The 14,598-nt window shown below is 48.9% G+C and overlaps 1 protein-coding gene across 1 annotated transcript in view; it reads left to right on the top strand.

Annotated features, from left to right (window-relative positions):
* Positions 1-14,598, top strand: part of kirrel3a (kirre like nephrin family adhesion molecule 3a) — a 259,729-nt gene that overhangs the window by 191,801 nt on the left and 53,330 nt on the right. Inside the window, exons 7-9 of the mRNA XM_041174294.1 lie at positions 5,543-5,691; positions 6,825-6,952; positions 14,570-14,598. The exon at positions 14,570-14,598 is cut by the window's right edge and continues 98 nt beyond it. Coding sequence (XP_041030228.1) covers positions 5,543-5,691; positions 6,825-6,952; positions 14,570-14,598 — 306 coding nt within the window. The remainder of the gene's footprint in view (positions 1-5,542; positions 5,692-6,824; positions 6,953-14,569) is intronic.

Raw genomic sequence — 14,598 nt, 5'->3', positions numbered from 1 at the left:
CCAAAGTCTCTTGATCCATGCACACAGAGGGAACATACTTCTCCTGCTGCAAAGCGAAACCTCATTAAGGCTGGCAATTCTTCAGCTAAACGCTGTTTGGAGTGTTTTGTGAATTACCTCAAACTGCATGAGTCTACTTTTGATCCCACGTATGAACCCATCCATAATCTAAAGATCTCTGCCCTAAATCATTGTAAACCCAGCAGGTCCATAAGATTACACTTTTATAGTCGATTTATATTATTTTGCCAGTTTAAATAATGGTAGATATTCTGTGCTCTCAGTCTTGTAAAATACATGCTGCTTGCATCAGAAATACACAGAGACAACAGTGAATAAATGGTCAGAAAGTGTTTCAGTGAGGACTGTACAGTGAGTGCTATGGTGAGGGCTGTAACAGAGTGTTATGAGGGCTGTAATAGTGAATGTTACAGGGAAGGCTGGAACAATGTTACAATGAGGGGTGTAATAGTGAGTGTTAAAGCAAAGAGTGGAGCAGAGAGTGTTACAATGAGGGCTGCAACAGAAAATGTTACATTGTGGGGTGTAACAGTGTGTTACAATGAAGGGTGTAACAGAATGTGTTACAGCTGGTGATATAACAAAGAGTGTTACAATGAGGGAAATAACAGTATTACAGTGAGGGGTGAAATGGAGAGTGTTAAAGTAGAATTGCAACAGAGAATATTACAGTGAGTGGTGTTGTATAGAGCATTACAATGAGGGGTGGAACAGAGAGTATCGCAGTGAGGGCTGTGCCACTGAGTATTACAGTGAGGCTGAAACAGAGACTGTTTTGGTGAGGGCTGCAATGTAGAGTGTTACAGTGAGGGCTGTAACAATGAATTTTACAGTGAAGAGTTTGACAAAGTGTTATGGAGGGGGTGCAACAGAGAATGTTACAGTGAGGGCTGTAACAGAGAGTGTTACAGTGAGGGCTGTAACAGAGAGAGTTGCAGAAAGGCTGCAACAGAGAGTTTTACATTGTGGGGTGTAACAGTGAGTGTTATGGTGAGGTTGAAACAGAGGGTGTTACAGTTAGAGCTGCAACATACAGTGTTACAGTGAGGGTTGTAACAGTGAGTGTTACAGTGAGGGGTATAACAGAGAGTTATTTATCTTTTATTGCCCATCACTAATTGCCCTTGAGAAGGTGGTGGTGAGCTGCCTTCTTGAACCGCTGCAGTCCATGTGGTGTAGGTACACTCAGTGCTGTTAGGAAGGGAGTTCCAGGACTTTGACCCAGTGACATTGAAGGAACAGTGACACATTTCCAAGTCAGGTTGGTGAGTGACTTGGAGGGAAACTTCTAGGTGATAATGTTCCCATCTTTCTGCTGCCTTTGTCCTTCTAGGTGGTAGTGGTCATGATTTTGGAAGGTGCTGTCGAAGGAGCCCAGGTGAATTCCTGCAGTGTATCTTTTAGATGGTACACACTGCTGCTACTGTGCGTTGGTGGTTGATGGAGTGAATGTTTGTGGATGTGGTGCCTGTCAAGTGGGCTGCTTTGTCCTGGATGGTATCAAGTTTCTTGAGTGTTGTGAGGGCTGCACTCATCCAGGCAAGTGGGGAGTATTCCATCACAATTCTGACTTGTGCCTTGTAGATGACAGACAGGTTTTGGGGAGTCAGGAGGTGAGTTATTTGTTGCAGGATTCCTAGCCTCTGACCTGCTGTTGTAGCCACAGTATTTATATGGCTAGTCCAGTTCAATTTCTGGTCAATGGTAACCCCGAGGATGTTGATAGTGCGGGATTCAGTGACGGTAATGCCATTGAACATCAAGGGGCGATGGGTGGATTCTCTCTTGTTGGAGATGGTCATTGCCTGACACTTGTGTGGCGCAAATGTTACTTGCCACTTGTCAGCTCAAGGCTGGCTATTATCCAAGTCTTGCTGCATTTGGATATGGACTGCTTCAGTATCTGAAGAGTCACAAACGGTGCTGAACATTGTGCAATCATCAGTGAACATCCCCACTCCTGACCTTATGTTGGAAGGAAGGTCATTGATGAAATAGCTGAAGATGGTTGGGCCGAGGACACTACCCTGAGGAACTCCTGCAGTGATCTCCTGGAGCTGAGATGACTGACCTCCAACAAACACAACCATCTTCCTTTGTGCTAGGTATGACTCCAATCAGCAGAGAGTTTTCCCCCTGATTCCCATTGACTCCAGTTTTGCTAGGGCTCCTTGATGCCACACTTGGTCAAATGCTGCCTTGATGTCAAGGATGTCACTCTCACCTCACCTCGGGAGTTCAGCTCTTTTGTCCATGTTTGAAAAAAGGCTGTAATGAGGTCAGGAGCTGAGTGGCCCCGGTGGAACTCAAACTGGGAGTCAGTGAACAGGTTATTGGAAAGAAAGTGCCACTTGACAGCATTGTTGACGACCCCTTCCATTACCTTACTGATGAGTAGATTGACAGGGCGCTAATTGGCCGGGTTGGATTTGTCCTGCTTTTTGTTATGTATAGGACACACCTGGTAAATTTTCCACATTGCTGAGTAGATGCCAGTGTTGAAGCTGTACTGGAACAATTTGGCTAGGGACACGGCAAGTTCTGGAGCACAAGTCTTCAGTACTATTGCCGGAATATTGTCAGGGCCCATAGCCTTTGCAGTATCCAGTACCTTCAGCCGTTTCTTGATATCATGTGGAGTGAATTGAATTGACTAAAGACTAGCATCTGTGATGCGGGGGATCTCGAGAAGAGGCTCAGATGGATCATCCACTCAGCATTTCGGGCTGAAGATTGTAGCAAATTCTTCAGCCTTATCTTTTATACTGATGTGCTGGGCTCCTCCATCATTGAGGATGGAGATGTTTGTGGAGCCTCCTCCTCCAGTGAGTTGTTTAATTGTCCACCACCACTCACGACTGGATGTGATAGGGCTGCAGAGCTTAGATCTGATCCGTTTGTTGTGGAATCGCTTAGCTCTGTCTATCACTTGTTGCTTATGCTGTTTGGCACGCAAGTAGTCCTGTGTTGTAGCTTCACCAGATTGACACCTCATTTTTAGGTATGCCTGGTGCTGCTCCTGGCATGCCCTCCTGCACTCTTCATTGAACCAGGGTTAATCGCCTGGCTTGACGGTAATGGTAGAGTGGGGGATATGCTGGATCATGAGGTTACAGATTGTGCTCGAGGACAATTCTGCTGCTGCTAATGGCCCACAGCACCTCATGGATGCCTCATCTTGAGTTGCTAGATTTGTAGATTTTGCAGGTGGCAGTGCCACACAACACAATGGAGGGTATTCTCAATAAGAAGTCCGGATTTGGTCTCCACAACGACTGTGCAGTGGTCTCTCCCACCAATACTGTTTTGGACTGATACATCTGCAGCAGGCAGGTTGGTGAGGATGAGGTCAAGTATGTTTTTCGCTCTTGTTAGTTCCCTCACCACCTGCCGCAGATCCAGTCCAGCAGCTATGTCATTTAGGACTCCGGCAGCTGGTTCAGTAGTGGTGCTACCGAGCCACTCTTGGTGATGGACATTGAAGTCCCCCACCCAGAGTACATTCTGTGCCCTTGCCACCCTCAGTGCTTCCTCCAAGTGGTGTTCAACATGGAGGAGCACTGATTCATCAGCTGAAGGAGGGCAGTATCTGGTAGTCAGCAGGAGGTTTCCTTGCATTTGGCCTGATGCCATAAGACTTGATGGGGTCTGGAGTCAATGTTGAGGACTCCCAGGGCAACTCCCTTCTGACTAAATACCACTGTGCCACATGTCTGCCAGGTCTGTCCTGAGACAGGACATATCCATGGATGGTGATGGTGGAGTCTGTGGTGGGACATTATCTGTACGGTATGATTTCATGAGGATGACTATGTCAGGCTGTTGCTTGACTAGTCTGTGAGACAGCTCTCCCATTGTTGGCACTAGACCCCAGATGTGAGTAAGGAGGACTTTGCGGGGTCAACAGGGCTGAGATTGCTGTTGTGGTTTCCGGTGCCTAGGTTGATGCCGGGTGGTCCGTCCGGTTTCATTCCTTTTTTGTAACTTTGCCGTGGTTTGTTACAACTGAGTGTCTCGCTAGGTCATTTCAGAGGGTGTTTAAGATTCAACCACATTGCGGGAGTCACAGGTGGGCCAGACCAGGTAAGGATGGCAAATTTCCTTCCCTAAAGGACATTAGTGAACCAGATGGCTTTTTACAACAATTGACAATGGTTCCATGGTCATTATTAGACTTTTAATTTCAGATTTTTATCAAATTTAAGTTTCACCATCTGCTGTGCTGGAATTCAAACCCAGGTCCCCAGAGCATTACCCTGGGTCTCTAGATTACTAATCCAGCAACAATACCACTACACCATCACCTCAACCCCCTCACGGTGTTACAGTGAGGGTGTGTGGGTCATACCTGGGAGTTACAGTGAGGGTGTGATCATATCTGGGTGTTACAGTGAGAGTGTGGGTTATATCATGGTGTTATAGTTAGGGTGTGGGCTATATCTGGGTGTTACAGTGAGAGTGTGGTTTATATCATGGTGTTATAGTGAGAGTGCAGGCTATATCTGGGTGTTACAGTGAGAGCGTGGGTTATATCACGGTGTTATAGTGAGGGTGTGGGCTATATCTGGGTGTTACAGTGAGGGCGTGGATTATATCTGTGCATTACAGAGAGGATATGGGTTATATCTGAGTGTTACAGTGAGGGTGTGGGTATACCTGGGTGTTACAGTGAGGGTGTAGGTTATACCTGAGTGTTACAATGAGGGGTGTGGGTTCTATTTGGGTGTTACAGTGAGGGTGTGGGTATACCTGGGTGTTACAGGGAGGGTGTGCGTTATATCTCGGCATTACATAGAGGTTGGTTATATCACTGTGTTACAGTGAGGTTGTGATTTATATCTGGGTGTTACATTGATTGTGCAAGTTCTCTCTGGATGTTACAGTGAGGGTGTGGGTTATATCTGGGTGTTACAATGAGGGTGTGGGTTATATCTGGGTGTTACAATGAAGCTGTGGGTTATACCTGGACATTACAGTGAGGGTGTAGGTTATATCATGGTGCTACAGTGAGGGTGTGGGTTATATGAAAGTGCTACAGTGAGGGTGTGGGTTATATGGAAGTGCTACAGTGAGGGTGTGGGTTATATGGAAGTGCTATAGTGAGGGTATGGGTTATATGGAAGTGTTACATTGAGGGTGTGGGTTATATGGAAGTGTTACAGTGAGGGTGTGCGTTATATGGAAGTGTTACAGTGAGGGTGTGGGTTATATGAAAGTGTTACAGTGAGGGTGTGGGTTATATGAAAGTGTTACGGTGAGGGTGTGGGTTATATGAAGTTGTTACAGTGAGGGTGTGGGTTATATGAAGCTGTTACAGTGAGGGTGTGGGTTATATGAAGCTGTTACAGTGAGGATGTGGGTTATATGAAAGTGTTACAGTGAGGGTGTGGGTTATATGGAAGTGTTACAGTGAGGGTGTGTGTTATATGAAAGTGTTACAGTAGACTGGGATGTATGCAATGATTCGGGTTTCTTCAGTCCCAGGTTGTTGATTTAGTGTTTGATTTGCTGTGTGTTTCAGATGGGCAAAGGCTGGTCAGTTGCTGAGAGGAATTCTGGGTGAGACATACGAGACAATTGTGGACTACACCTTCTTTACAGAGCCTGTATCCTGTGCCGTGTCGAATCCATTGGGAAGTACAAACATCAGCAGAACCGTCGATGTGTACTGTAAGGAGTGTTTAACTGCACTTGTCATTCCCTCATCTCCCAACTCTCAGCCGTTCCCCAATCTGCCAATTGGAAGATAGTAACTACACTGGCTCCTCAATATCTGGGGCGCTGGACATTTCATCAGCATCGCTGCCACACTCTGCCATCACAATATTAAGCCCACGTCTCGGGGCTGGGAAGTTTTGGGAGGGAGGGGGAGGGCCTGGTGGGGGTGATGTTAATCCATTGAAAAGACAAAACGCAATTCTCACCCAGTGCGTGCACCCACTACCATCTCCCATCCTGGAAAAGCAGGTGTGTCATTAACATATTCAAATTGTCTCAATGCAGGTGGGAACCTGACTTAAGGCTGACTGAGTTTTCCAGGAGGTGGGTCATATCTCCTTACATGTTTCAACATCATATTCTGTGCAGAGGTTTTGGTGAGACCACATCTGGAGTACTGTAAAACTACTTTGTAGTTTTGGTCTCCACATTTAAGAAAGGATGTACTTGCATTGGAGGTGGTACAGTGAAGGCTCATTAGATTGGTCCCTGGGATGAAGGGGTTGTTCTGTGATGAGAGGCTGAATAAATTGCTTCTATATTCACCGGAGTTTAGAAGAATAAGAGGTGATTTCATTGGAACATCCAAACTTCTGAAGAGGTTTGATAGGGTGGACACTGAGAGATTGTTTCCATTAGTCAGGGAGTCTAAACCACAGCTGGGGGGTTGGGGGGGAGCACAGTCTCAGGATAAGGGGCCGATCATTTAGGACTGAGATGAGGAAAGTTTTCTTCACTTAAAGGGTTGTGAATCTCTCCCCCAGAGGGTTGTGGATGCTCCATTATTGAATATGGTTAAGGCTTGGACAGATTTTTGCTCTCTTAGGGAATTAGGGACATGGGGAGCAGGTGGGAAGATGGAGTTGAAGCCCAAGATCGGCCATGATCGCATTTTCTATTCCTGTTCCTATTTCTTGTGTTCTTGTATTACATTCCTGTGAAACGTATCGGGACTACGTGCTATTGCATTAAAGATGCTATATAAATCCAAGTTGTTGTTGGGATGTTGCCTCAGCTTTTCTAAAACTGTATACCGACTCGTCCTTCGCCCCCAATCATCTTTCCCCTCCCTTCTCCCTGTGCAGTTGGCCCCCGGCTGATTTCTGAGCCCCAGTCTCTGTCTGTCGACCTGGGGTCGAGCGCCATCTTTAACTGCGCCTGGACTGGAAACCCGTCTCTCACCATCGTGTGGATGAAGCGAGGCTCCGGGGTGGTGAGTATGGAAACTGGTACTGGTCAGACAGTGGGCATATTGTAATGCCCAGGGGTGACCTGTCTGACCCCTTCTGCACCTTCTCCATTTACCATCCAATCCCCATGAGTGCGAGTGGGGCCAGGGACACAGTGGGATGAGACTGGTGTGGGAAACTCGTTCTTTCACTCTCCGGGACATTCTTTCACCATCTTTTCGCGTTAGTTGGGATGCTTGTACAATGAATTTTTATTGAAGTATTAATTTTCAGGATCTGGTTTAACTGGGCCGTCCAATATTTTACTGTCCATCTCTAATTGCCCTTGAGAAGGTGGTGGTAAGCTGCCTTCTTGAACCGCTGCAGTCCACGTGGTGTAGATACACCCACAGTACTGTAGAGGGAATGGCAAGATGGTTCCGTGGTGTGTTCAGGGTTTCTCATTGTCCTGCCCAGTTATACTGATGATTTATCATTCTGTGATTACAGTGCTAGGAATGCTGCTCCAGGGGCTAGTCTGATCTTTCAGTTGTTACCAATTGAGCAGCCCAATTATTTCACACTTTCATGTGATTTTCTTTGACAGAAGAGGTTGTGTCCTGAATATGCTGGTCTCAGTTGGGAGCTGTTGTTGCTGTTATAGACAGAAGGGGGATTAATTTAAACAGCCCTGGTTTCTCTTCTCACTACCCGTCCGTAAACAGAAAGGTGTTTTTGAGTTTTGATATTCCCCTTTATAAGTGGTGATGTATTTTCCCCAACCCTTCTGGTTTGGAGTGATCCAATCCTCTATTAATAACCTCACAGCAATTTCAAGATAAGGTAAAATAAGGTGGGCAGTTTATTTCACACAGTCACATGCATACACACACACACACACTCACACACACACACAACACGGAAAGGGATTTTGCAATGTCTGCCCCTTTTGCATTCGTACAATAAAAGCGGAATAAGGGAAAGATAGGAGTTCAGGGCAAAGACCACAATAAAAATAAGAATTATGGTTTCGCCTGAGACCAGAGTCTAGAATCAATGTTCAAGGAAGGTTCTTTTAGTTGGCTCCCGCTGGCAGAATTCCTGGTCTTGGTCCTAGGAACTCGGTTGCAAGTTGAGTCAGTTGAAGATGCAGCTAAGTATTCTTGTATCTTGGCTAATAGTTCACTCTGTAGGCAAAATACAGGATTCTTTCTGGAGATCACACTCTGAGAGAGATGGAGATCAGAGACGGGCTGCTAGCCTGGAGTCCAGTTCTCTTTGGAGGTTAAATGGCAAAGGAAGATAACATTCAAAAGCTGTATAATTAAAGGAATTCAGACAGATCAAGTCTCAGTCATGCGATGGCATGGTTTCAGGTTGAGCCAATTCAGCTAACAAGGCCCCTTGTTGAAACACACTGTGGTTTGGGGCATGGTGGGGCCATTAGCACAACATTGGAGATTCGGAGTCACAAACAGCTCTACCTTAGTCCATAGCTGGCTGGTGCAGACTTAGCATCTACTATCCTTCATGTTGGCTTGGCTGGAATGTTTATAGAATACAAGGCATATTACATTCTAGGGGGTTTGATGTGTTAGCCTTTGTTTGCTTTCAAACAGCTCCGAATCTTCCAGAAACCAGTATATGATCAGCTGCAACCATTTTATCAGCCCAGCAATTGTCCATTTTGAAAAACGGAAAGAATAATGTTATAAAGTAGCCAGGCTGAAGTAGATATTTATATATATACTTTATTCCTTCCTGTCTCCTGGATGGGACATTGGGCAATGTAAGCTGACACAAGGAGTCTGCAGGTTAAAAGGGGGACAAGATCAGCCAGGGACCCTGCTCCTGATCACCAACCAAGGGATAGGGCATGTGTGCTTCTGTGTGAACACCGGGTGAGTACTGGACCAGAGCCATCTACAATGCCCCCTTGTGTCCAATAATCTGCCAGGACTCCTTTACCAATTGCAACAACCTGTGTGGGAAACTCAGCAGCTCTATAAAATGCAGTCTGAGGATAAATTTGTTCCTGGTACACAGCTCAGTGTGTCCCTCTGTGGACAGTTTCTAAGGAATCATTTCCATAATATAATGATGCCCTGTCACATTAACGTATCCACTTTTACATCCTCAGGACATCCAAAAGTGCCGAACGGCAAGTGAAGCATCTTTGAAGTGTAAACACGGTTATAAAGTAGGAAATGTGGCTGTCACTTATCTCACAGCAAGCTCCCACAAGCAGCAGTGTAATATATGACTAGATAGTCTGGTTTAGAACAAGAGAACACAGTCTCAGAATAAGAGATGAGGAGGAATTTCTTCACTCAGAGGTTGTTAGTCTTTGGAATTCTCTGCTCCAGGGGGCTGTGGAGGCTCAGTCACTGAATGTGTTCAAGACAGGGATCAGTGGATTTCTAGATATTAAAGATATCAAGGAATATGGGGACAGTGCAGGAAAATAACCTTGAGGTAAAAGATCAGTCATGATCTGGCTGAATGGCAGAGCAGGCTCGAGGGGCTGAATGGCCTACTCCTGCTCTTATTGCCTATGTCCCTATGTCAGTTGAGGGAAAATATTGACCAGGGCACCAGGGAGAACTCCCCGGTTCTTCCAGGAGTAATGGTACATTTTACATCCACCTGAGACAGCAAACAGGGCCTCTGTTTAATGCTGCTTTTGAGCAATGGATCCTCGGTGACTGCAACACTCACTCAGTATCATTCTGGAGTGCCTGCCTAGATTATATGCACAAGTCTCTGGAGTGTGACTGGAAGCCACAACATCCTGATTCAGAGGTGAACATGCTGTCACTAAGGAGGTCTTCCCAACTCTTCTTTCCGGATTTATGCAAGGAATTCTGTGTCTACCAGCACACATAGAGCAGAAATCTTGATCACCTACGTAGACTGAACACGCTTTCAAATGACACAGACAGCGGCCTTTATCCAGCTGGGACAGGCAGCCGACAACTTTCAGGGTGCATTAAAGATGGCAGCCCCCCCCCCCCCCACCCCCGTTCACCCAGCCCCCAGCACCATGTGTGACCCCCCCCCCGGCTCTTGGCACTCTCGGAGCGCTGCATGACAATCAGCCATTCTTTTTCCTCATTACTTTCACTGGGCCACTGTTGGAGTGAAAAATGAGCAAACAGCACCACATGGTGACGAGTGGTGATGTTGCAGCGCAGTCCTCCACAGGTCATCAGAATTCAAAAGAAAAACCAGGGGGTGGGGGGGCAGAACGTTTTCCTGAGCGGGCGGGCACGCTCCCCATCTGCTCGAGCATCAAATAGCGTCTGATGACGTTGGACGAGCACCCCGACATCATCGTACAATATTACTGTCGGTGGGCGCGCGTGGATTTCAGACACGCATCTGCCATCAATTACGAAGCCAGTTAAGGCCATTAAAAAGGCCACTAAGCTGGATTTTACGTTGCCTGTGTGATTTTGTGCTCATCGCACAGGCAAAACAGGCAGGCGGGCAGCCGACAATTTGCTAAACCTCATCCATGGGTGTGATAAAAGGGTCAGCAGCATTGCCAGTGTGAGCAGTGAGGAGTTATGGAGACAGTTTGCAGCTGGTTGCTTATTGGTACTTGGAAGCTCCATCTCTGATCGAGGCTTCACTCTGAGCATTTCCAGGCTTCATTTCAGTTCTCCTTGATGCCTGCAAGGCCCCCCGGAGGATTCAGACCGTGTTCACCCTTCCAGGTATCAGACAGCCTTCCCTTACCCTGGTAGTGGGGATTGTGGTCTCCGCTAGAGGCACCTCCTCTGAGGAGGAAGAGAGGGGCAGAAGGGGGAGGAGGCCAGGTGTCCCAATGCAGCTCCCAGGGGAGGGACCTGTGGGAGAGGCGCAGGCACAAGGGGCACAGGGCCAGCAGGAAGTCCCCAGAAGGGGCCACTGAAGAACCACTATTCTGCTGCCAGGGTTTACAGGCGACGATGCAGCTACCTCAATATGTCCGAGGTGCAGTGCCGAAGGAGGCTCTGTGTCTCAAGGGAGGCCGTGACCTCCACCTGTCAGAAGATCAGCCCTGAGATCAGCTCCGACTGTGTGGGTGGACACCCCATGCCAGTGGCTCTGAAGGTCACAGTGGCCCTCAACTTCTATGCCTGCAGCTCTTTCGAAGAGTCAATGGGGGATCTTTGTGGAGTCTCCCAATCAGCTGTCCACTGTTGCATCAAACTGGTGACAGAAGCTCTATTCAGGTGGATAATGACATTTATGCATTTCCATACAGACCAGGCCAGTCAGACACAGTGAGCCAGAGGCTTCACGGCCATTGCTGGCTTCCCCCGTGTCCAGGGTGCTATAGACTGTACACATGTGGCTATCAAGGTGCCAGCAGGTGATCCCAGTGCCTTCGTCAATAGGAAGGGCTTCCACTCCATGAGCATGCAGATAGTGTGTGACCACAGGATGCAGATTCTGCAAGTTTGACAAGGTACCCAGGCAGCTCCCGTGACCCTTATATCCTGAGACACCACCAGGTGCAAAGACTCTTCAGTGCTCCAGCCCGACTGGATGGATGGCTGCTGGGTGATAAGGGCTACCTGTTGAAGACGTGGCTCATGACGCCTCTCTGCCATCCAAGAACACAGGCAGGGCAGAGCAGTGTTACAATAGGAGTCATGCCTCCAAAACGGCGGTGATAGGGAGGACCATGGGTCTTCCAAAAGACGCACTTCCAATGCTTGGACCATTCAGGGGGAGAGCACTACAAAACCCCCAAGAGTGGGTGTCACTGATAGTGGTTGCATGCTGCGCTCTCCACAATCTGGCACTGGCAAGGGGGGAACCCACTGGAGGAAGAGGATGTTGATGCAGCTGCCCAGGTCACAGATGATGAATCCAGTAGTGAGCCAGAGGAGGAGCCCAGTGAGGAGAACACTGAGGGTGTGGAGGCAGGCCTCGGTAGCTTCCATGGAGGCAGGGACACCATGGGTGCTTTGATCCAACGCTCCTTCAGCTAGGCTACCAAAGATCAGCTTCAACCACATGTCAGGGCTGCTGCCCCCATCCTGGGTGTCTGAAATGACCCTTTCCTTTGCAGCCAAAGTCCACTCAGTGCCTGTGCAATGAAATATCCATCCACTCACATCCAGCATTACAGACTGGCGTACCCTACACCAGGAAGAAAAGATGTGAAGCATACTCAGGCCATCAGAACCAAAGCAAATTTAATGTTATTGTCACATTGAAATCATTATGACATTACAATTATTGTCCACACCAGCAGACATACAAACCAAACATAAATGAAGGAAAAATCACCCATGACCTGTAACTGTTGTGCTCACGGTGCCTTAAACTTACGTTTGTGAGTGCTAGGTCTTGGTGCCCCCCCATCCCCCTCGCCGGCACTGACACTGGAAACAGCCCGCTGACTCTGCTGTCTTGTTGGCCTTGATGACCTTGGTTGTCATCCGCTGGCCAGTGGAGCCTGTGCTGGCCCCACCTGGGAGGGAGCGGCCAGCGCCATGGCTGGCACCTCCCCAGTCATCGCAGCCTCATCAGATGCCCCGGTCACTGGCAGAGGGGTGGAGGAGCTGCTGCTGTCATCCAGAGCGCCCTGAGAGGAGCCCGCTGAGACGACAAACAGCTCAGGCATCAACATGAGGTCACCTAGCTAGGATACTGGGTGCCTTATCCATCTTCCACACTGACACTGACCGCCTGAGGCCATTGCCTGTGTGAGGGCTTGCTGGTCCGAGTGCTATCCCGGGAACCCCTGATTCTGTCCCTGGAGCTTCTTCTCCACGAGAGTCACCACTCTCTCAATGGAGGAGGCAATGCGTTCAGCCATGAGGGTCAACACATGGCCCACGCTCCCCATGGACTACTCCACAACACACACCCTCACGGATCTCCGCCAGATCCTCTCTCACATCCCACTGGACATCCAGCATCTGTCACTTAATGGACGACTCCAGAGGCTCATCATCAGCCTTCAACCTAGTGTCACCCTGGTCCCCAGCAGCCCTCTGACTGCCAGCTCCCTGGGCACTCTCTGCTTCCGCCTGCGAGTGTGAAGTGCCCTCACTAATGACATTCTAGCTGCTGATCTAATACCCCCCCGAGGTGCTGGTATCTGCGCTAGTGCCTGGTTCAGAGAGCGGGTGTGACACAGGTACAACTGAAGCTCAGTGGTCTTCCGGTGTCAGGGGTGGCCCTTTGGGGTCCAGAGAGCGAACGCCTGCTGGTGAACCTAAAAGGGAGAACAAGGACATGTCTTTAGTGTAAGTTATCACGCTGTCACTGTGCGTGCCAGGCACCCTGGTGAGACAGTGGAGATCTGCATCATGGTGCCCTCATCTTTCAATGATCAATGGGGACTCCAGGTGCGAGGCTCCCATTGGTGAAGAGACTACACTAGAATGTTTACACAATCTGAAAATCTCCTGTGCACCATATTCTTACCATTGTCTAGCACCCCTGCCCCTCCACACCCAGGTGAATGAGGAGTGTGCTGGCTCTCTAGCTCCAGAGTGTCCTGCTCGAATCTGCTGAGCAGGAGGAGGTTGGGTGGGGCGTCCGCCTGAATGCGCCCTCTCTGATTGGTTATGGATTGTCTTCTCTTGAAAGGACAGACAAGCATTGATTAGTCCACTGCTCTACCATTGCAGCCTGGCCAACCCTAGCTGAGGAGCACCTCGCAGGGCACATCCGAGTCGCGGCCTTCGAACTGCAAGGCCCTCAGTCCAAGCAGCCAGGGATCACCCTCTTGGCCAGCTCCGGTGTCATTGACAATTGACACTCAGACTCTAGCACCACGGTGGGGGGGGGACGGTCATACCCTAACATATCTGCACGCAGACCCATGTCAACACGGTACTCACCCTTCCTGAGTACAGCAGCTCATTAAACCTTCTCCGGCACTGTACCCATGTGAGCCTCACTACATCATGGCTGCTGACCAGTGCTACCTCTTTGTGAGATGTCATGGGCCTTCACCTCCCCACTCTGGGGACAAGAGTGTTCCTCCTGACAGCCACCTCCTCCAGGAGGACCACCAGACACTCATTTGAAAAGCGGGGGGCCGGGTGCCCACCTGACCTGGCCCCCCCACCGCCTGCCGTGTCCAACTGCGCTCAACTCCATAACGTGAATATTGAAAACGCAGAAGAGCCGTCCCTGGGGCCTGCCTGGGCCCTTTATAAACCAGCCGCCGGGTCGCCATTAGACCTCGCAGCTGAGAGGGCCCCGCCCCTTCCCGACCATTGGGGAGCTGCGTTTCACGCTGTTTGGGTTTTAATTGGCTCACCAGTGTGATAGTCGCGGCCATGGGCCAATCACGGGCAGCGGCACATTCCCCAGGCCAATCCCTGATCTGCCCGTTGACCTGACAATTCTGCCTTGGGAGTTTGGGAGATTGGGATAAAAAAGCAGGGAAAATGTGGGAAGTGGACGATGGATCCATCAGCATCTAAAAGAGGAAGTGGTGTCTGAGGGCAGTGAGGGGCCATGATTGTCTGATTTCTCTTTTCTCTGTCTCTCCAGCATTTTCTGTTTCTTAACTGCGCACCCAGCTCACAGCCTCAACCTACCAGAGAGGAAATGCCCCAGAGACAGCGATGGAGAGTTAATTTTCATTGTGCTTTGCCGCATTCCTGTTATTGAACTCTGACCTTCCCCTCTGCTTCCTTTAGGTTCTCAGCAATGACAACATCATGACTCT

This window comes from Carcharodon carcharias, chromosome 25 (genome assembly GCF_017639515.1).
Source record: "Carcharodon carcharias isolate sCarCar2 chromosome 25, sCarCar2.pri, whole genome shotgun sequence".
Classification (NCBI taxonomy): domain Eukaryota; kingdom Metazoa; phylum Chordata; class Chondrichthyes; order Lamniformes; family Lamnidae; genus Carcharodon; species Carcharodon carcharias.
Note: the sequence above shows the minus strand (reverse complement) of the source record. Positions and strands in the feature narration are given on the sequence as shown.